This window comes from Aquarana catesbeiana, linkage group LG12 (assembly GCF_042186555.1).
Source record: "Aquarana catesbeiana isolate 2022-GZ linkage group LG12, ASM4218655v1, whole genome shotgun sequence".
Lineage (NCBI taxonomy): Eukaryota > Metazoa > Chordata > Amphibia > Anura > Ranidae > Aquarana > Aquarana catesbeiana.
This window is the reverse complement of record NC_133335.1, coordinates 69,284,294-69,308,201: the sequence shown is the minus strand read 5'-3', so window position 1 is coordinate 69,308,201 and position 23,908 is coordinate 69,284,294. Positions and strand designations below refer to the sequence as shown.

Genomic DNA, 23,908 nt, shown 5'->3' with positions numbered 1-23,908 from the left:
CTTGTTGTGTCATTTCCACTTTTGTATTTCCGGTTGGTGGAACGCAGGTGGTTAAAGGAAATAATTCTTGCGATGCTGCTTGTACTCAAATAAGGTTTTTAACATTGTAAGTGTATTTTAATTGGTTTCATATTCTAAATAAAATGAAATTACAGTATTGGAGGCTGCCTCTGGGCTCTTTTCTTCCTTACACGCATACATGACAGAGAAACAGCGAGACATCCTTCCTATAGAGTGGGGACAAAGGATCCAGTGGAGAGGAGAGAGTACCCATTAAAAAGCGCCATACGTCTGGTGAGTGTGGTGGAAAAGCAGGGGAGCATGTAGTGAATTGCACAAATTAGCAAACAAATTGTAGCAAACATACAATAAGGAAATTTAAACCTGAAACCTTGTTGAGAGGATACAACGAGCCACTGGGGAAATGCATGAAAATGGCATGTGATTTACGAGCAACTGGATGCTCCAGAACGTGGTACATGAAAAGTTCCATCATCCGGTGGCAAACATCGTTTTTTGCAGGGTTCAATTAAACTGTACTATCTCCTAAGCAAAACACTAAACAAACCAAAGGATTATAGCCCTAAGGGGTTATGGGATTTTTTTTCTGTTGTAAATGCCCTGTCTTCTAGATATGGTGCCTGTGTGCTTAGGTCTTTGAAATCTCTTCCACGCTGAAAAGGAAATAACACTTTCCGATATGTTTCCCCAGGACATACTTTGAGAAAAGTAAATGCAGTCCATTTCAGCTCATCAGTTCCTGCGGGTGATTCTATTAGCCCTACAATGCATGCCTTCCAGACCTCGAGGAGGAAGAGATGAGATGGAATTTTCTGTGGGAACAGGAATATGGACATCATTAGGCACATTAATACAAAAGCAGCAATTAAACAAAAATTAAAACTGATTCGTTACCAGCCAAGCACAATATAGCCGAGGTTTGTGTTTCACAAGGTGAAAAAGCCACGAAGGTTTACAACCCCTTTAAGAACAGGTCTTTTCTGGCACTTTGTTTACATGTAACAATCAGTATTTTTTACTAGAAAATTACTTCGAACCCCCTAACATTATATATTTTTTAAAGCAGAGACCCTAGAGAATAAATTGGTGGGTTTTGCAATTTTTTATGTCACACGGTATTTGCGCAGCGGTTTTTCAAATGCAATTTTTCTGGAAAAAATACACTTTTTTTGAATTTTGCTGAAAAAAAAATACAATACATAACACAATTTTTGGAATTAAATGAAAGATGATGTTACGCCAAGTAAATAGACACCAAACATGTCACGCTTAGTCCTCATTCACACGAGGCGGACTCCCTTTCCACGGAGCCCGCCTCGGTCCACCGGCTCAGCAGGAGATCTGTCTGTTGATCTCCGCTGAGCCGGCGGATGACAGGTCCCTCTCTGCTCACTGAGCGGGGAGGGGATTGTCAGGCGCCGCTGCCGCCTATGGAGGGATCGGATGCAAACGGACAGCATGTCCGTTTTCATCAGATCTCACCCGATCCGATATCGACGGACCTGGACGTAGGGCCATCCGTCAGCTTTTAGCGGATCGGACGGGGTCGGATGTCAGCGGACATGTCTCCACTGACATCCGTCGCTCCATAGGCTAACATTGAGCGCCCGTTCAGGTCCGCCGTCAAAACTGACAGGCGGACCTGAACGGTCCAATCGTGTGAAAGGGGCCTTACCGTATACATTATCCTTCCATTAAACTGTTTTGATCTCCTTGTCGTATATGATCCTCTGACTGTATGACATAATATGGAAAGTCTTTTACATCTATGCAGTTATGTATGTACAAATACCCTGGTATATGTCTAAAAAAATAATTTATTGGACTCAAACATGCCACGCTTTAAAAATGTGTACGCCCATGCAACTGCATGACAGGACATAAATTTTACTATCCATAGGTGACGGTTTAAAAGCCTTTAACTACCTTGCGCCTGCCGGTCAGAGGCTTCATACCACGATCAGAGTTGCGGTGTGTCAGAATGAAACACAGCACCTTCAATCGCCGCGCTGGCTATGTTATCCTGGGCACGTCGTATGACATCCGGTCAGGATATCACAGCCACTTTGTCGTCTTCATTCTGCTATATGGCGGGCGGCAAGTGGTTAAAGATACCCAAGTTAATGTTAGGTATCTATTTACTCGGCGTAACATCTTTCATATTATGCAATAAAATTGGGCTAACTTTACTGTTTTGTTTTTTTCTGTTTGCTTGAACCCCCCCCCCCCAAAAAAAACGCGTTTGAAAATTGCTGCGCAAATACCGTGCAAGATAAAACGTTGCAACGACCACCATTTTATTTCCTAGGGTCTCTGCTAAAAAAAAAACATATATAAATGTTTGGGGGTTCTGAGTAATTTTTTACATGTAGGAGCGAAGTCTTAGAATTGGCCTGGTAGGCAAGTAGTTAAGGAAGGATTATTCCCACTCCACACCAGATTCTCCCTGGGGAGATTAGCAATAGTTGATCCTCTCCTCACTAAGTAAAGGCATGGTCTCACCTGCATTCTCTTCACCGTGTTTAGTTGTTCCACAAATGGCCGAGCCTCCCCCGTAAGGTTCATTGTGCCTTCTAACATCACAATAGCATGAACGGTGGGGAAACCTGTGCAGTGTAGCTGCTCAGAGTGTGAAGAGAGCATGGATGGAATGCTATATTGAGATAAGAAAAAAAACAGATTGTTATTTGTAGTAGCCATATCATCATTTTTTTTTCATTTACAGCACAATTCAAAGTAACTAAATATAAAAAGTATTTTACAATGGGTACAAAAATCCTTTTAAAACATTGCTCTATGGTATACCACTTTCATATTTAATATATTGATTTCTGATATACCTGTAACATGTCTACCTGTGTTATGTCTTTACTGTTTTGTATAAACCACCTTTTTCTTTGAGTCTATTGAGGGACCAGGGAAAGCATTAACTGTCATGTTATATTGCCACCTACAGGAGGATCGGACACTGGACGACAGATCAGCCATTCACTGCAGCACAAGCCGATCAGCGGGTCCCGACCAATGATCGGCTCAGCCTATAGTAAACAACACAGGGCTCTCTTCATACAGCAGTGATGTGCCGGTTTTTTCTCACTGCAAAGGGAGTAAAAACCAGCACATTGCTTAGTAAAACACCACACCAATGTTTGAACATTGTTAGGCACACATTTAACCCCTTTGATCGGCCTAGATGTTAACCCTTTCAAAGCCAGTGTCATTAGTACAGTGACAGTGCATATATTTAGCACTGATCACTGTATTAGTGTCACTGGAGATGTCAGTGGCAGCTAGTCAATTCCCCTCCAGCGTCAGTTAGTGTCAGATTGCATGCCGTACTATCACAGTCCCACTATAAGTCACTGATCGCCATCATTACTAGTATAAAATAAATAAAAGTTCCAGGTCATATAGTTTAAAGATGCTATAACTTTCAAGCAAACCAATCAATATACACTTATTAACCACTTGAAGACCAAGCCTTTCAGGAACTTTTTGTTTACAAGATTAAATTTGTATTTTTTTGTTAGAACCCCCAAACATTATATATATTTTTTAGCAGAGACCCTAGAGCATAAAATGGCATTCGTTGCAATATTTTATGTCACACTGTATCGGTGAGGCAGTCTTTCAAACGTATTTTTTTTTTTGGAAAGTTAAAGAAATAGTTACCCCATTTTTTTTTGAATAATGTGAAAGATGATGTTACACCAAGTAAAAACATACCTAACATGTCATGCTTCAAAATTGCGCACGCTCATGGAAAAGCGCCAAACTACGGTACTTAAAAATCTCCATAGGTTGACGGGTTAACATTTTTTACAGGTTACCTGTGTAGCGTTACAAAGGAGGTGCTAGAATTATTGCTCTTGCTCGAATGATCACGGTGATACCTCACATGTGTGGTTTGAACACCGTTTACATATGCGGGCGCGACATGTGTATGCGCTTGCTTCTGCGCGCAAACTCGGAGGGACAGGGCGCTTTAAATTTTTTTTTTATTATTATTATTGTACGTTTTATTTTCTATTACAAGGAATGTAAACATTCCGGGCGAACGCAACTGCAAGATCACTTTTACTCAACAAAGATTTGTCAATAGTAAACAGTAATGAGGTCATTTTTTTATTTTTACACTGTCCCTTTTTTTTTTTTTCTTTTTATCACTTTTATTCTTATTACAAGGAAAGTAAACATCCCTTGTAATAGGAATAAAAGTGATATAAAAAAAAAAATAAACTGACAGTGTAAAAATAAAAAATTAAATAAATAAGAAAAAAGAATAAATAAAAGCGCCCCATCCCTCCGAGCTCACACGCAGAAACAAACGCATATGTAAACGGTGTACAGTGTACAAACCACGCATGTGAGGTACCGCCGCAATCAGAGCGAGAGCAATAATTCCCGTGCAAGACCTCCTCTAACTCTAAACAGGTAACCTGTAAAAAAAAATTAAAGCGTTGCCCATGGAGATCTTTAAGTACCGTTGTTTATCGCCATTCCCCGAGCACTAGCAATTTTAAAGCATGACACATTCGGTATCTACTTACTCGGCGTAACATCATCTTTCACATTATACAAACAAATTAGGCTAACTTTACGGTTTTCTTATTTTTTTAATTCAATAAAGTGTATTTTTTACAAAAAAAAAAAATTGCGTTTAAAAGAACGCTGCGCCAATACAGTGTGACATAAAATGTTGCAACGGCCGTCATTTTTTTCTCTAGGGTTTCTGAGATTTATATATATATATATATATAATATATAAAATGTTTGGGAGTTCCAAGTAATTTTCTAGGCCTGGTCCTACAGACATTAAAAATCCCTAGTGATTAAACTGTCCCATTCAGTAGTACAGTTGTCTTATTTTTAATAAAAGACCTTATTTAAATACGTTTTTGGTTAAAATATTTTTTTTTTTTTTTTTATCAGGACACCTTCTTAGCAGTCCAGATGCGGAGTTATGGACTGATCCTCTGTGCGGCTTGGGACTGTGTACTGACAGCAGCGCAGGGTTCGTTCAATATCACTTCCAATGTTCCTTATTTTTGTGAGAAGGATATTTTAATATGGTTGGTTCAAATAAAAGGCTTACATTGGATTACTACACTAGAGCAGTGGTGCTGTCTTTCCCTTCCCCTCTCTTCACACAGGTGGACCCCCGTCTTTGGTTTGACAGCTGCAAGCCTTAGTGTTAGTTTTTCTATGTCTAGCTCAGGGCTACCTGCTCTATTATTATTTCTTGACATTTACTTTGTATCTTATTGGCTCCGATTTCATGAAGATTTTGTATTTCTATGATGTTTGTGCAGTGCAACACATACTGATCACTTTCATGTGTTGGTTTCATTGCCCCCAGAGGAAATATTTGAGAGAGTTGAGCGCTGTGTTCTGAGCGTTATTTTTTAGTGCTCAGGTTTTCATGTAATTTATGAATGTGTACCCCAAGCTGACGATTCTGGATCAGACTATCCTTTTAACGCTCTAAGCTAGAACAATTGTTTTTTTATTACAATGTTGTTTTTTTTGGGGGGTAAAAGTTGAAAATATAGCTGGAAATAATGAACCTTATGGGAAATAAAATATGTAGAACAGCTTAGTAAATGAAGACTCTCATCACTTTATCTAATCAGTTACCCAGGGCCTAGTTAAAGCCCAATACGTTACTTTGACAATTGTGAGGTTGTGCGACACTGTACCCAAACAAAATGTATGTCCTTTTTTTGGCATAAATAGAGCTTTCTTTTGTTGGTATTTGATCACCACTGCGTTTTTTATTTTTGCGCTATAAACAAAAAAAGACCGCCAATTTAAAAAAAAAAAAAAACAATAAAAACAAAAAATAATTTTTTTATTTTCTGCTTTAAAACACATCCAATTAAAAAAAATGTAAAAAAATCAAATTTCGTCAATTTAGGCCAATATATATTCTGCTACATATTTAAAAAAAAATCCCAATAAGCGTATATTCATTGGTTTGCACAAACGTTATAGCGTCTATACGGGATATATATATATATATTTTTTTTTACTAGTTATGGCGGTGATCAGAGACTTATAGCAGGACTGTGATATTGTGGCGGACAGTCAGGACACTAGCTGATACGTGACACTTTTTGGGGACCAGTGACATGAATAACAGTGCTCAGTGCTAGAAATATGCACGGCCACTGTACTGACACTGGCTGGGAAGGGGTTAAACAGGTGCAACCAAAGGGTTAACTGTGTGCCTACCCAGTGTTTTCTTACAGTGTGGGAGGTGCTTTTACTAGGGGAAGGAATTGATCCATGTTCCTGCTTTGCAGGAACACAGGATCAATGCCTTCCCTACTGACAGAACAGCGATCTGCCTTGTTTACATAGCCAGATTGCCATTCTGCCTGTGTACCGAATGATCAGTGAGTGCCGGCAGACAACCGGTCCACGGAATCCACTGTGCAGAACCACAAGGGGAGCGAGCCGCCGGCCAGGCACACCTGCTCCCCATACCTGGATCATATATATATTATATATTTTTTTTTTTCCCAGAAGGCAGTGGTGACATAGCCCTGGTCACAAAGATGCCCCCTGAAAAGACACTGCTACTAGTGCCCGAGGGGAATCTTGCTCTTAACTGCAAGATATCGTAATGTTGTCCTACTGCACATGCACTAGATCAAGGGGTCTTTCAAACTTTTTAAACAAAGGGCCAGTTTACTATCCTTCAAACTTTAGTGGGGCCCAACTGTGGCAAGTGTGAGTAGAAAATGTCCTGGTGTCAGTGGGAGTCAACAGCGCCCCCTCTTTGGTATTAGGAGGAATAGTGCCCCCACCTGACATCATTGGTGTCAGTGGGAGTAATAGTGCCCCACAATGGGTGTCAGTGGGAGGAATAGTGCCCCATTCATTGGTGTCAGTGGGTGGAATAGTGCCCCATTAATTGGTGTCAGTGGGTGGAATAGTGCCCCATTAATTGGTGTCAGTGGGTGGAATAGTGCCCCATTAATTGGTGTCAGTGGGTGGAATAGTGCCCCATTCATTGGTGTCAGTGTGTGGAATAGTGCCCCATTCATTGGTGTCAGTGGGAGGAATAGTGCCCCATTCATTGGTGTCAGTGGGAGGAATAGTGCCCCATTCATTGGTGTCAGTGGGAGGAATAGTGCCCCATTCATTGGTGTCAGTGGGAGGAATAGTGCCCCATTCATTGTTGTCAGTGGGAGGAATAGTGCCCCATTCATTGGTGTCAGTGGGAGGAATAGTGCCCCATTCATTAGTGTCAGTGGGAGGAATAGTGTCCAATCATTGTTGTCAATGGGAAGAATAGTGCCCCGTTGTCAGTGGCAGGAACTATACCTATATATATATATACATATACACACACATTATGCTCATTTGTCAGTTTTCAAACATATTAATGTAATGTCGTAGGATGCATGCGTAGCAATTTTCTTACTTCATCTAGGTTATATGCAGCAGACCTGAGGCAAAAAAGTCATTGGTGGACTGGCATAGGAGGGAAGAAAGGACACAAGGTTCCCAACATTTCACTGTGAAAGCAAGGCTGTTATCATTAGAATATACTGTATGTATGGGCTTGTTTGTCCAATTTACTACAAATCTGAAAAAAATGTAAACAATAGGTATATACAGTATACAGAGGCTTCTGACTGTCTTTTTTTTTTAGGATAACTGGATTCTTGGTTTCTGCCCAAAAGGTTGAAATTTTGGAAAAATTGAAAAGGCGCTTTACAGACAATTAGTAAAGTAAGTGTTCGCACTAAGACTGTGCTTGAATGAAACTCTACCTACTAACATGGCATAAAAATATTAAAGGGAAATTGGAAGTAGTGGCACTGTGGAGAAGCTGGTCCTTTCAGTTCTTGGCGCCCTGCCCTCTACAGGTGGGGCACCAGAACTCCTCCTGTGTCCTCATAGATAGTTTATGTAAATGCACTTTAACCTCTATACTAAATGAGTCAAAGCGATGGGTCTTCTTTTATTAGGTTTGTGTCAAACAGACTCCAGCTATAAAAATACGAAACGCTTTTGGACTAACAGTCACAACAATGTATAGAAAGACCCTCAAATAAACCCATACATGCTGTGGGTAAGTAAAGCAGACAGGACCGTACCTCCTGATTAACGACACACAATCTTCTGCCTGGTTTTGTAGCTGAATGCTGGGAAGGAGACTTATACCATCGGCCAGTTGCAGCAATGACTGCTCCACGGATGCCCAGGAGACTAAAAGGAGAAAAGACAGAAATAACAAGGTCTGACATAACTGCCAGCTAGAGAGTATCACCCAATGCAAGTGCCACAATCAGGATGACATGGCTGATCCGATACAGAAACAAGGGATCCATTAGGCCTGATTCTTACAGGCTACTTAACTTGAAAGGGAAAAGCTATCAAAGAAATTAATGCTGCAGACCTCATATAACCACAGGGGACCTGGAGGAAGCCAAGCTGAAAATAACCTTTAACCGTGAGTAGGCTCCTATTCTATAGACTGGACATGCACAGTTAGAAAAAAAAAAGCCTATTTGCAAACTTATCAATTCTAAATGCCTAAGGCTACATGTACACTGGTCACCCCTAAACACAACTCTCCTGGAAGCAAAAACACGGTAGAGCTTTTTTGCCTAAACGTTCTGCTCCTTAACGGGATTCTTCTGCATTCAGAAGAGGGACGTTTAACTGCCCCTAAACTCTGATTAAAGCCTACGTGTGCATGGACACAGACTTATATTGAGGTAAGTTCAGGGGCTTTGACAAAAAAAAAAAAAAAAAAAAAAAGTCAAAAGCTCCTAAACACACATTTAAGAGCAGCAGTGTACATGAGGCTTAAGGAAAGAAAAAAAATGGAGGTGTGGCAGTTGCAAACAATTTGACTGCAGCTGTTTTTTCTAGTTCAGGTAAGCAAGGGAACATAACTTAGATTACAAGATGGTTTTAAGGTAGGCTGTTGTCTGCAGCAGTGCTTAAACTGAAAGCATATCTATTGCAATTTTTTTTTTTTTTTTAAACAAGGTAGGGAAGAGTTGAAACTTTTTTTTTTTTTTTTTTGCTGGCTCTGTCCGTAACTTCCTGTCTGGTAGACAAAACAGGAAACAAGAGGAAATCTTTCCAAAGTATGCGAAATCCTCTTTTAGAGAGCTGTCATCGCAACGAGTGTCCACTTTGGAACACAAAGGAGATTCATCCTATTCTATTTGTCCAAGTAACAATTGTCACTGAGACTGAAGTGAAGAAATATCCATAATGCTGAGTTGACATCAGAGCAGATCCTGTTTCACGCGGCCTTCAGCGTGTATAAGAGCGGTGTGAACAGCAAGCTTTGACAAAGCATTTGCAGAGCTTTCAGTAAGCTTTGTTGAAGCTTTTGAAATACCATTAACCTCCAGTTTGTAAATGTTGAACACAGATCCTAATAGGAGTGCTGATTGCCACTTTAAACAAGCTGCTAGCAGGCTTTAGCACTTCTTGAAACTTGTTAACAGTCTGCTAAAACCTGCTAGCAGCTTGCTTAAAGTGATTGTAAAGTCTCTTTTTTTTAGTTAAAAATAACAAACATGTTATACGTACTTGCTCTGTGCGGTGGTTTTGCACAGAGCAGCCCAGATCTTCCTCTTCTGTGCTCCTGGCCCCTCCCTCCTGTTGAGTGCCCCGAAAGCAAGCAGCTTGCTATGGGGGCACCTGAGCCGAGCCACAGCTCGCGTCCATTCAGACACAAAGCCGCAGCTCGGCCCCACCCGTTTCTCTTCTCATTGGATGACTGAATTTGATTCACACCAGCGGGAGCCAATGGCGCTGCACTGCTGACTCAGCCAATGAGGAGGGAAGTCCCAGCCAGCCGAGTGTCTTGTGCAACATCGCTGGATCTAGAGGGACCCCAGGTATTAGAGGGGCTGAGGGGGGCTGCTGCACACAGAAGGCTTTTTATCTTAATGCATAGAATGCATTAAGATAAAACCTTCTGCCTTTACAATCACTTTAAAATGACAAACACTCCCATTAGGGAGTACTCCCATTTACAAACTGGAGCTGAATGGTACTTTAAAAGCCTCGACAAAGCTTGCTGAAAGCTCTGTAAATGCTTTGTCATAGCTTGCTGTTCACACTGATCTTATACAAGCTGAAGCCCCTGTGAAATAGGCCTAACTGTCTATACCTGCTCAGATAAATCAAAACTAAAGGATCTACCTTCACTTCAATCTCAGTGACAATTGTTAGTAGGACAAATAGAATAAAATGAATCCCCCAAGCAGGAAAATGGACAGCAATGAAAATGTTACATGGTTGCTAACCCGTCCCCACTCTATTTAAGACTAAAGAAAAAAAAAAAATTTGACTTGAAATACACTTGAAGGCTCCACACAACTGTCTTCTGTCTGGTCACACAAATTTTAATCGTAGTTGTGTTGGTTAAGATCAAGTTTTGGATTCAACAGGGATGGTAGTATATGGGTACCAAGTTACAGTGCTAGACTGCTCAACTACTGATGAAGCCAATGGAAAAAGGTTTAAAAAGCTGGGCAAGGAACATGGCACGTCTCGCAGATATTAGTACCAAGAAGGTACAAAAATTAAATGGTCATATCTCCTAAAGCCCTAGTCTCCCAAAACTTGCTGGCTATCCTCAATGTCAATCATGTGTTTGCCCCTCCTATTAGCATGCCCCCTGCAATGCAGAACACCTTTCTTCAAAAATAGCAGAAGTAGAATATCAGTGCTGTTCAAAAATGGTAGTTTTGTTCTTGCCGTAAAATGAATTTTTTGGAGGCCATTGAGAAACAAAGAAATTCAGGTACAGTTGAGTTATACTGCCTTCTACAGGAAAACCGGATACTGGCAAACAAATCATAAACCAGCCTCTTCTGTAACACCCTCTACTCAGCATGACTGTTTTGTAATAGTAACAGTACTAAAACCATTAAGAAAAACACAGAGGGGTGGGACCTATTATCCCTCAATGGACTTCAAGAAATGTATATTATGGTAGGTACAAAAATGCCATTTCTTTTTCATCCATTGAAAGACGCAGGAGTTCAGATACAGCCCCGGCGTACAAAGCAGTCCAACAAACCTCTAACAGGTACCCAGGAATTCTGGGTGCCATCTGCAGCTCAGGACTTACCTAAAGGGCTAGTGCCTGAACCTGAATAGATGAGGTGAAGATAGGGGAACATACCTTCATGACCAAAAAAGGAGAGCACGGAAGATCAACCTGATGTTTCAGACTAAGATGGAGAAGGGCTCTACCAGAGAGGAATGACTTGACAAAGAAGTGTAACTGAACGAGTCAGCAAGAAGCTGATCAACCAGAGCCCATCAACCAGGTCCTCTGAACACACTCTGTTCCCCTAGCAGAGAGTGCCTGCACCAGGAAACTAGGGTGTTCCATCTGTTGACAATCAGTAGACACATGTCCCTCATGCGTAGGATCCAAGGCACACCCAAGTGCACAAACCTCTCTTCTCAGTGCAAATAATGCTGGTTAAGGAGAGCCAGGTTTCAAGGCAATGTCCTTCAGAGGCACTATTCAAATAAGGCTAAAACCCTCAGTACCATCCAGCACAGGGAGCAAGTAACTCTTTTGTTTACAGGGAGAACACCCATTCCTTTCTGGAGGCAAAGGCACTGCAACATTTAGATGCTGTCCAATGGAGTCTGAATTAGGAAACATCCAACACAACCCCCTGTAATTTTGTTGGGACTCTGAATGTGAGCCAGAGATGGTCAAATGAACCAGTGGCCCTGCCTGATTTAAGGGCCCAGGAGGGTCCTAGATAGACTGTACAGGGGATGAAATTGAGAGTCTCTGTGGTCTAGGTGCTCAAAGATCTGAGCTCTGCAAACAGTTGAGCACATGTTGATGAAAAGTTCAGAGTGGACACAGAGGTCCCTGGGTGGGCATACTCATACAAGCAGGAGTGTCCATGTACAGAAATATTGTACTGCTTAGACTTTGGGTCTAGTTGCATGACTGCTCTCAGTTTCTCACAAACCCAGTCAGCTGGTGCGAGTTGGGAGGCTGGAAGCAACCAGATCACTGTAGGCGAGCAATGGTAACAGGCCAGAGACTCAAGTTCCACTAGATTCTTGCAAGCTGAAGCAGCAGTGAGATGGTGCTTCTTCTATGCTAAATGGCAGGAAAGAGCACAGAGAACACAGCAGTTACCCTCACTGATTTGGTGGCAAATCTGAATGGCCCTACCCACAAAGTGAGTCCTCACAGGCAAAGTCACATTCTGGTCTGTGCCTCAGCTCTGGATCTGGAGGGCACTCTTTAGCTAAATTTCACAGTATTAGGAGTGTCAAAAAACTAAAAAATGGGACTTTTAAGGCACAACTGTAATGGACTACAAAGGGTATATAAAAAAGTTGAATTTTATTTATTACATACAAAGAACATGGGGAGTAGACATGGACATTTAAAAACACATCAGATATAGACATACAACATATGTAGTGACACCATTGAGGATCCTATCCTGCAGTCTCCTAAGTAATTCTAATACTCATAACAGTGCAATAAATTCCAGGTAAAAGAAAAAGGTAGACTTCCCCTAGAGAGTTAGGGATTGAAGGAGCACTGCAGGTCTGGTATTCCAAAGTGGTGTATTCTTGGAGAATACACCACTTTGGAATACCAGACCTGCAGTGCTCCTTCAATCCCTAACTCTCTAGGGGAAGTCTACCTTTTTCTTTTACCTGGAATTTATTGCACTGTTATGAGTATTAGAATTACTTAGGAGACTGCTTGATAGGATCCTCAATGGTGTCACTACATATGTTGTATGTCTATATCTGATGTGTTTTTAAATGTCCATGTCTACTCCCCATGTTCTTTGTATGTAATTAAAAAAAAATTCAACTTTTTTATATACCCTTTGTAGTCCATTACAGTTGTGCCTTAAAAGTCCCATTTTTTAGTTTTTTGACACTCCTAATACATTATTGGGGACGTGGGCACAAGTGACCATTAAGTACCTACAGAGTCACCCTGTATACTAGGTACTTCAGTACTAGGATCTCTTTTTTGCTAAATTTCACAGTACACCAAGGTCTGGAAAGTGCCTCAATACAGAGAACAATGTGCCTGAAGGTCACCTTCCAAGCTAATACAGTGTGTTCAGCGGTTATGTTGATTAGCTCAAGCAGCACTGTAGTAAGGAATAATGACTGAAGTCAACGGAAGAAGAAAACCTTTGACTTTTTTTGGTCCATCATCCTATAATGCTAGAAAAAAAAACAAGGTTTTCTGGGTAGATGGGGAGCTTCACTAGGGGCTGGCTTAGGGTTTCTTTGTTTGCAAGTGCTAGTATAAGCAGACTATATCTGAAGTGCTGTATCCCTTAATGGACGAGAATGAAATACAGAATCCAGCTAAAAACGTGGTTGTTAAAGTAAACATCTGAACTATGCCCTTCCTCAATGCGAAAGAAGAAAAAGCCACATGCACAAGACTGTAAAAGGTCCTCTCAAGCATACCTGGTTCCTCCAGTTTGGCGATATGGATGAGTGCACGGTTCTTAGTGCTGCCAAGGATGGACTCTAGTCTCTTCAGGCACATGGACAGTTGACATTCCCCTGTCACTGGATCTAGGATTTCCTTCAATTTTTCCACGTAGTATAAAGAACATCTTAGAAGCCAGTTCAAAGCGTTCATCAGGGCCCGACACAGGCTGATGCACTCTTCTGCTTTACCATGGCAGCTAGAAGCAAAGGTAAATAGGCAAAACTAATGGTGAGTTGTCATCAATTTAAGCAACTGGAAAACATCTATAAAACTAATGCACAGCCATAACCATTAGCAATTATATGATATTTCTTTTCCTGAGTGGAAAAAAAATGAAGTCACTTAAGGTTCCATCACAGTTCTTTGCTTTTCTTGTGTTTACTTTAAAAAGAATATTAACAGCAGTCTAGGACTGGAACAATCTCAGCAGACTAACTAATGTGCCCAATATTCATACAGTGTTGTGGTTCCTAAAATCTACACAACTTTACATGACTAAGGCCTCATGCACACAAGACACTGTTAAACTCGCGTTCAGAGGCAGTTGGACACTTTTTTCAACTGCCCCTGAACCCATTCAATGTTATCCTATGTGTCCATGTACACAGTCTCGTTTTTTTGGCATTTTTAGGCAGTTGCATTTAACCTCTTTTTTCCAGAAGCAAAAAAATGGGTTCAGACGCAAAAGTTTTTCACGTTTCAGACGCCAAACGCGGCTAAACGCCGGTACCGCGTTTACGTTTATAAGTGTTTTTAAAGGAACATTTTACGACCCGAATTTGGGGCCCCATATCTCAGGGGCACTTGCTGCTAAGAACCCCAAATTTTGTGTGCAAACACAGTAGAACTAACACTATAACATATCCAAATTTGGGGTTCCTAGCACCAAGTGGCCCCCTAGATATGGGGCCCCAAATTCGGATCACAAAATGTCATTCTCTGCTGTAGAAGTGCTTGACATTTTGCGACCTGAATTTGGGGCCCTGTATCTCGGGGCCACTTGGTGCTAGGAACTCCAAATCTGAATATGTTTTAGTGCTAGTTCCACTGTGTTAGTAAACCAAATTTGGGGTTCCTAGCACCAAGTGTCCCCGAGATACAGGGCCCCAAACTTGGGTCACAAAATGTCATTCTCTGCTCTGCAGACGCTTCTAGACGCAAACGCGGTAAAACGTGGCTAAACGCGGCAAAATGGCCGTTTCTAAACACCAGTTTCAGCTTTTAAAAACATGTGTTCGGCAGAGTTTGCACCGGCGTCTCGTGTGCATGAGGCCTAACCTGTCTTAAAAAGTGGATGTAAACTCTCACATATACCCAGTGATGTGAACAGTCTCTGATGATACACAGGGATGAAAGAAATCCTCCTACATAAGTTTTACATGTATATCTGCTGTCTACATCTTTATATACTGTTTAGAAAGTGCACATGGTGTTAGGAGAGTTTCTCTTCCTGGTTAGCACTGTGGTGAAGCCTGGGCATACAGCCAAGACAGCTGATTGGAGGGAAGGCACACACCCCCTTCTCCTCATAGTCAAGAGACTTTCAGCTCTTTTTGTTGAATAGTTCAGTGCTCTGCTAATCTATTTATAGCATCCTTCCCAACACAAAACTCTGGCTGCTTTTATCATATGTGAGGGAGAACAGAGCAGGAGACAGCTATGGGACATAGTGCTTTGAAGAGAGATCACAAAACAATGCATATACATTATCTCACAAAACTGAGTACACCCCTCACATTTTTGTAAATATTTTATTATATCTTTTCATGTGACAACACTGAAGAAATGACGCTTTGCTACAATGCAAAGTAGTGAGTGTACAGCTTGTATAACTGTCAATTTGCTGTCCCCTCAAAATAACTCAACACACTGCCATTAATGTCTAAACCGCTGGCAACAAAAGTGAGTACACCACTAAGTTAAAATGTCCAAATTGGGCCCAAAGTGTCAATATTTTGTGTGGCCACCATTATTTTCCAGGACTGCCTTAACCCTCTTGGGCATGGAGTTCACCAGAGCTTCACAGGTTGCCACTGGAGTTCTCTTCCACTCCTCCATGACGACATCACAGAGCTGGTGGATGTTAGAGACCTTGCGCTCCTCCACCTTCCGTTTGAGGATGCCCCACAGAAGCTCAATAGGGTTTAGGTCTGGAGACATGCTTGGCAAATCCATCAGCTTTACCCCCAGGTTCTTTAGCAAGGCAGTGGTCGTATTGTAGGTGTGTTTGGGGTCATTATGTTGGAATACTGCCCTGCGGCACAGTCTCCGAAGGTAGGGGATCATGCTCTGCTTCAGTATGTCACAGTACATGTTGGCATTCATGGTTCCCTCAATGAACTGTAGCTCCCCAGTTCCGGCAGCACTCATGCAGCCCCAGACCATGACACTCCCACCACCATGCTTGACTGTAGGCAGATACACTTGTCTTTGTACTCCCCACCTGGTTGCCATCATACACGCTTGACACCATACGAACCAAATAAGTTTATCTTGGTCTCATCAGACCACAGGACATGGTTCCAGTAATCCATGTCCTTAGTCTGCTTGTCTTCAGCAAACTGTTTGCAGGCTTTCTTGTGCATCACATATAGAAGAGGCTACCTTTGGGGACGACAGCCATGCATACCAATTTGATGCAGTGTCCGGTGTATGGTCTGAGCACTGACAGGCTGACCCCACCCCTTCAACCTCTGCAGCAATGCTGGCAGCACTCAGATGTCTATTTCCCAAAGACAACCTCTGGATAGGACGCTGAGCACGTGCACTCAACTTCTTTGGTCGACCATGGCGAGGCCTGTTCTGTTGGAACCTGTCCTGTTAAACCGCTGTATGGTCTTTACCACCATGTTGCAGCTCAGTTTCAGGGTCTTGGCAATCATCTTATAGCCTAGGTCATCTTTATGTAGAGCAAAAAAAAATTTTTTTAATCAGATCCTCAGAGAGTTCTTTGTCATGAGGTGCCATGTTGAACTTCCAGTGACCAGTATGAGAGAGTGAGAGCAATGACACCAAATTTAACACACCTGCGACCTTGTAACACTAACAAGTCACATGACACCAGGGAGGGAAAATGGCTAATTGGGCCCAATTTGAACATTTTCACTTAGGGGTGTACTCACTTTTGTTGCCAGCAGTTTAGACATTAATGGCTGTGTGTTGAGTTATTTTGAGGGGACAGCAAATCGACACCGTTATACAAGCTGTGCACTCACTACTTTACATTGTAGCAAAGTGTCATTTCTTCAGTGTTGTCACATGAAAAGATATAATAAAATATTTACAAAAATGTGAGGGTTGTACTCACTTTTGTGAGATATTGTATATGTGCCCAGCTCAAATTTAATGAATCGGGTTTACATCCACTTTAAGTTTCAAAGCGAAAGTACGGTAGTTACATATTTATGAAGGTAAATGATTTATTGTTTGTACTCATTTTTTCTATTCTATATTTTTGATACAGCTTGCATGTTTTAATGTAAATTCTCCTGAGGAAGCCATATTCAAGGCGAAACATGATGATGACTACACCAAGCATTTTTCTTTGGCGCAAATAAAGTATTGGATCATATATGAAAGTCATCTAAATTACATTTGTATAATTTTAAGATGATTTTAACATATTGATATGATTTTATGGATTGTTGAAACATGTGAATAAACTAAGTTTTATTATAAGTATGTATAGCCTCCTTGATTGGCACCCATAAAATACCATTATTTTGGTTGTTTTCTTGTGATATTGTAAAAGGGATGTGGTGCCCCCGATTCCTCCTACAGTCTACATCATCCCACTTTGCTTTATACGATTACTTCTTTTCTATAACTAAAAGCAATTCAATGGAAACATACATTTATCCCTAAAATTGAAGAATGGGTAGCATTAAAGTATATGTAAACCATTACCTTGTAAATCAAACCATTTGGTTTAACAACTTACTGCCCAGCCTATGGTCAGCCATTCCTCATTCCGGGTAGATGTCATGACGTCCTCCCGGTGTGTGCCAGCGCTGCGGTGCAACCTGTTACCAGCTGTGTCCACCGCTGCTGGTACCATGTGACCAATCACAGCAGATCACATAACAACTGTAAGCAATCAATGGCTTTGATTCATGCCATTCATTGTGTACAATTGTGTTGCTAGCTGTGACTATTTACAGTGATCACATGGTACAGACAGGGCCAATCACAGCCCATGTGTATCACGTGATTAGCTGTGGCCAATCACAGCTAATTACAATGCACACTGAATTAATCAGTTTCATTCAGTAAAAATTGTTTCTTATACCATTATGAGCAATCATAAAGTGTAAAAAAAAAACAAAATCCTGATCACTTCCCGAGAGTAGTACAGTGTTACTATCTTGACACTATATGCTCTGGTCACAGTGTGAAAACAAACTTGTAAAAAAAAAAGAAAGAACATTTTTAACATAATGTCACCAGTGTCCCAGATCACCGCCATACCAGTTATATGACGATGCTGTACTTAGCTGGTGACAGTATGTAAAAAAAAAAAAAATTATATATATATATATATATATATATATATATATATATATATATATATATATATATATATATATATATATATATAAATTGTGAAAAAAAAACTTATTTTAAATGTCTTCATTTTCCAAAAAATTCTGACAAAAAATTACAACTTCAAAAAGAACTCACTCTAACAACCATGGACTGTCTACTTTCAAAAAGGGGTCATTTTGGCGATATTTGTGCTGTCCTGGCATTTTTGGGCCTCAAGAAATGAGATATTTGAGTTATTTTCACCAAAGAAATGTAGCAGAATATAGTTCGGCCCAAATTTGTAAAGAAAGATTATTTATTTGCAAAATTTTATAACTGAAACAAAAGCAAAAGCAAAATCACCAGTGGTGATTTAATACCACCAAACGAAAACTATTTGTGTAAAGAAAATGATAAAAATGTCATATGGGTACAGTGTTGGATGACTGCGCAATTGTCATTCAGAGTATGATTGCGCTGAAAGCTGAAAATTGGTCTGGGCAGAAAGGGGGAGAAAGTGCCCAGTATTGAAGTGGTTAAAATAGGGGGAAAAAAAAGCAAAACATTTGTTTATGTATATGAAAACACCAATAATATCCTTTTTCTCCTTTTTTTTAATAAGTGGCCAGATGATCTCTGTTTTCAGCTGCAGACGGGACTTGGAGTTATTGGTTTGGAGAAACAGCAGTTCACTGATCTTCCCAGTGAATGGCTGTGCAGGGAGGTGAGTCAGCACAGGTCAGGTCAGCCAAGCTGCTCTCTCAGCACAGCCAGAAAACTGACCACACTGGGCTGAATGTGCTCTCATGCCTGGGGTAGTCAGTTTTAAACAGGAAAGCAGAGGGACTGGCAGGAGCACCAGTTATTTCACACAAAGGAAGCAATACAAAGAGAACAAGATAGTTTTTAACACAAGTACATGTTACAACAGGCACATATCAGGAATATGAAACGTTGGGGTAACATATTTGCTAATGAACAAGTCACGCTCACCCTACATACAAGGCCATTTAAAATATATCCAACCCCAAGAACAAAACTGTAACACACTGCAGATTATCAGTCCTTAACCACTTGCCTACCGGGCACTTTCACCCCCTTCCTGCCCAGACCAATTTTCAGCGCTCTCACACTTTGAATGACAATTACACGGTCATGCTACACTGTACCTGTATAAAATTTTTATCACTTATTACAAACAAATAGGAGCATTCTTTTGGTGGGATTTAATCACCACTGGCTTTTTTATTTTTTGCAAAACATGCGTCAAAGAGACCAAAAATTTTGAGAAAAAACAAAAAACAAGCCGATAATCGGCTTGTGTTTTCTTCTGTGATCAGCTGTCCTGGGACACAGCTGATCATGTGGTAATGAGCCGCTATGATTGGCCCTTTACCTCGATCTGTAATCAGCTGAGTCCAAATGACATCTATAAACGCCCTCCCGGCAAAGTAAGCCCACGCTGTAGCCATCATTCGGCTATAGCATGGGCGGGAAGGGGTGCTGGCTGCATCAGTTTTCTGTTTTTTTTCTCTTTCATTTTCACCTAGTGAAGCTGGCAGCAACACACTTCTTGTCACAGTGTAACAACGTCCCATCATTGTACTGTATATTTGGAGGATCAGCATTGCCACTCTACGAAACTAAGTGTTTTAGGACTACTGGGGGAGTGTCACAGAAAAAACAGAGCAGTGCTGACAGCAATCAGAGGATGTCACCAGTTCACTAGATTTTTGGCAGGATCTTTAAGTGAACATATATGTGTTGCCCTGCGCAAGCAAATTATACTTCATTAGTATTGTGGGCAAGAGAGATGTATACTTTAAACCACTCTTTTTGTAAGCGTATCTAAACCCAAGAACAAGAATTTATTATATTACATGTTATTAGTTCTCTGATTGGATGACCCCCATCCATTTTTTTTGCAGGATTTTTTCCCTTAACTGTTCACCAGGTATCATGAGAACAACACTTCCTGTCCTAGAGCGATTTCACAGGAGATAGCTTGAAATAAAGTCAACATTGTTGGATATATCGGTTCATCTCACTGAAGTTACACTAACACTTAATTTTGGCAAGATCAATAGGTTTATTCTGTACTTACTGAAAATGTTCTTGGTCGAAAAAAAAAATGAACGCGGTCACCATATCGAACGAATAGTAAGCTGTAATATGTTACATTCATGTTCTTGGGTTTAAAATATACTTTAAAGTATAACTGAAGATTAAACTTTTTATTTTTTATTTATATTTTTAATTTTGGACAGAGCGGCGATGGATTAGAAAACCTATTGGGTTTTTATTGCTCTCTGCATCCCCGTAGAGAGATTCACCCTCTCAATTTGTCCCGCTTTGCCCACTTGAGCCCCAAAAAGATTTGGCTGCTCAATGACCAGGCCATTTTTTGCGATACAGCACTGCGTCGCTTTAACTGACAATTGCACGGTCGTGCGATGCTGTACCCAAATAAAATTGATATTTTTTTTTTCCCACAAATAGAGCTTTCTTTTGGTGGTATTTGATCACCTCTGCGACAATTTTGAAAAAAAAAAAAAAACACAATACCTTTTGCTTTTTGCTATAATAAATATCCCAAATAAAAAAAAACAAAAAAAAAAACAAACTTTTTTCCCCTCAGTTTAGGCCTATATGTATTGTTCTACATATTTTTGGCAAAATAAATAAATAAATAAAATTGCTATAAGCATATGATTGGTTTGCACAAAAGTTATAGCGTCTACAAAATAGGGAATAGATTTATGGCATTTTTATTATTATTTTATTACTAGTAATGGCGGTGATCTTTTTATCGGAACCGCAGTATTGCGGCGGACAAACTGGACACTTTTGACACATTTTTGGGACCATTGACATTTATACAGCGATCAGTGCTATAAAAATGCACTGATTACTGTATAAATGTTACTGGCAGGGAAGGGGTTAACACTAGGGGGCGATCAAGGGGTTAACACTGTTCCCTAGGTGTGTTCTAACTGTGGGGGGAGGGGACTGACTAGGGGAGAAGAGAGATCGGTGTTCATATCTGGTATGAACACACTATCAGTCTCCTCTCCCCTGAGAGAACCAGGATCTGTGTGTCTACACATGCAGATTCCAGTTCTCGCTCTGTCACGAGCGATCGCGAGTGCCCAGTGGTCATCGCGCCTGCCGGGCACTTGCAGTGGTGTCGATAGTGGTCAAAAGGCGAACCGATGTACAGTTGCGTTGTTTCACCCAGGGGAGCCAACCTGCCGCAGTACAACTGCGGCGGCTGGTTGGGAAGGGGTTAAAGTGAAAGTAAAAGAAAATCCAAAATTTTGGGTTGTCCCCAGAAAAGTGATAGAGGGGAAAATTAAGGATGAGCTCCGGCGTGTTCGCACAGCCCACGTGCAGAGCCCGCCAGGAAGTCGGCACTGCGCTGCGCTAATCACAGGCAGTGAGACATTGCCCCGATGCACGGCTGCAGAAAATGTCTCAGGAAATGTCTCACTGCCTGTGATTAGCGCAGCGCAGTGCCAACTTCCTGGCGGGCTCTGCACGTGGGCTGTGCGAACACGCCGGAGCTCATCCTTAATTTCAATAGGAACACTAGTTCTGAAAGGTATTCCTATAATTAGCAGGGATTTCCTCTCGCTTCCCTTTTTGGCTATGGGACAAGAAGTGAAGGAAAAGCTCTCCAATGGGACACAGATGGCAACAAATAAATCTAACCCTCCCTTAGTCTATCCAAAATTTAAAAAATGTTTTGCCTATAATTCTACTTTAAGTTTCATAACTACTATAAAACATGACAACAGAAATATTACCTTAGATTGTCACAGAACATGTCCATGATTTCCAGTAAGGCCTGGACACAAAGGTCTCTGGAGAAGTCATCAAACTGGAGAGAAAACAGAGTTGTCAGCATACAAACACACATCTACTCTGGTATTGGTATTTTGTACTGCAAAAGTGTCATTGCTGTCCACAGCAACTGAGAACACTTCTAAATGTAAAGTGTAAAAGGTGGCCACACACTATACAATCCCCTTTAGATCGAAGGTGCAGGGGTCTGCCTGATCGGATACAAACTCAATGGATTGTTCAGCCATGTCCTCACATTGCAATCTAAAGGAGATTTATGGGGGGGTTGCACTTACAGACAGGGTCTCTAGGACGGCCCTCAAAATTTCCACTCGCCTGCTTACATTTGAGGAGTGGAAATTAGCCTAGGGCGATTATGGAGTCGCATCGGAGGGGGAGGGGCGGGCGCCGCTGGCAGGCAGGGTTGAAAGGGAGCCGTTTCTCCTCCCAGCGAAGCCAGGAAACTGTGGGGAAGGGAGAGGAGAGCCAGCCGAATCACACAGAGGGGAACTCCTCTGACTAAGGTTGTATCTGAAATGCCGGCTGCTGGCAAACAAAGTCCCACCTTCCTATGATAGACAGCACACTGGTCCAATGCTGCGTAATTGAAGTAGTGTGATGTCTATCATAGGAGGCGGGACCTTGTTTGACAGTGGCCGGCGTTTTAGATACAAGCTGTGTCGCAGTGGGAGATCCTCTCTGTGATCTGGCCGGCTCAACTCCCTGTGATTCCCATGCAGAGATAGGCTGCATTAATGGGCACTGATGAGGCTGCATTAATGGGCACTGATGAGGCTGCATTAATGGGCACTGATGAGGCTGCATTAATGGGCACTGATAAGCACTAATAGGCTGTGCACTGATGAGGCCGCACGGATATGCTGCACTGATGGGCTGCATTTATAGGCACTGATAAAGCTGTTAATATTTATTTTTGTAACTTAATTCTGCTTAAAACATTTAACAATGTAATTTCGTGAGATAATTTACAAGAGCATGTTAAGAGGTGGAATTAGGGGCAGGGTAGGGGTTGTGCGGGGCAACTGGTGGCGAGTATTTCTTTAGGCCTGGCTAGCAGCTCAGGACTTAAAATTTTGAGCCCTGCTCTAGGATAAATCAGAGAGGGCTTGGGTTTCCTCAAGAGGCTGGGGGCTTTGCAGGGGCACTGTGGGAGACTGGGGGGCACTGCAGGGGTTAGAAGGCCCTCTGGGAGGCTCTACAGCAGGCTGGTGGACACTGTGGGAGGCTGGGGTTGGGGGGTAGTGTGAGGGTTAAGGGTTCTCAGGGGACCTAATAGCAGTGTGGAGGGTTGTAAGACGCTTCTGGTAATTATGTGAGACACTGTGGTAGGTTAGATCTGCAGCTGGCTGGAGGCCCAGGAGGAAGGGAGGTCATGGCCCAGCAGCAGACCATGGCCTGAACTACTGTTCTATAGAGAAAGCACTGTAGAAGTCACCTCGTGATAATGCTCCTGATACAAAAACCGTGTGTAAAGAAAGGGAAATGCTCCATCTAGTGGGCAATTTATTAGAAATGTTAGAACTCACATTAGGTACATATCTGTCCTTGTCCCGCCAATGACTGAAAATTATGGCCGATGGAGGTACTCACAGGGCTGGAGGAGATGTAGAGACGGTCCACCCACAAGCTGACATCACTTCCGCCCTATACCCACAGGGGTCCCGGAAATTCTCCTCCAGCCCTGTGAGCACCTCCAGTGGCCATGATTTTGAATCATCCGTGGGACCAGGACACTATGCAGATTTTGGATTTGGCCAGATATGTACTTAATGTAAGTTCTAACATTGTTAATAACCTGCCCACTAGATGGCACTTTCTCCTTTCTATATACAGGAGCAGTGGGGGAAATCACATGCAATTAGGACAGGAATTGCGCTGCATTTTTGTTCAAATCACATGCGATTCTTTGCAGTTTGATTTGCACGCATTTATTTTTTATTGGTGCAAATGACACAGCAAAGTAACGGTACTCAGTATTAGCAAGTACTTGACAAA

At 41.6% G+C, this 23,908-nt stretch overlaps 1 protein-coding gene across 1 annotated transcript in view; it reads right to left on the bottom strand.

The window, feature by feature from the left end:
- The window catches only part of MED24 (mediator complex subunit 24), a 129,483-nt gene that overhangs the window by 85,872 nt on the left and 19,703 nt on the right, over positions 1-23,908 (bottom strand). Inside the window, exons 4-8 of the mRNA XM_073608012.1 lie at positions 21,856-21,929; positions 13,498-13,721; positions 8,133-8,244; positions 2,524-2,674; positions 720-833 (exon numbers count right to left, since the gene is read on the bottom strand). Of these exons, the coding sequence (XP_073464113.1) occupies positions 720-833; positions 2,524-2,674; positions 8,133-8,244; positions 13,498-13,721; positions 21,856-21,929 (675 nt within the window). The remainder of the gene's footprint in view (positions 1-719; positions 834-2,523; positions 2,675-8,132; positions 8,245-13,497; positions 13,722-21,855; positions 21,930-23,908) is intronic.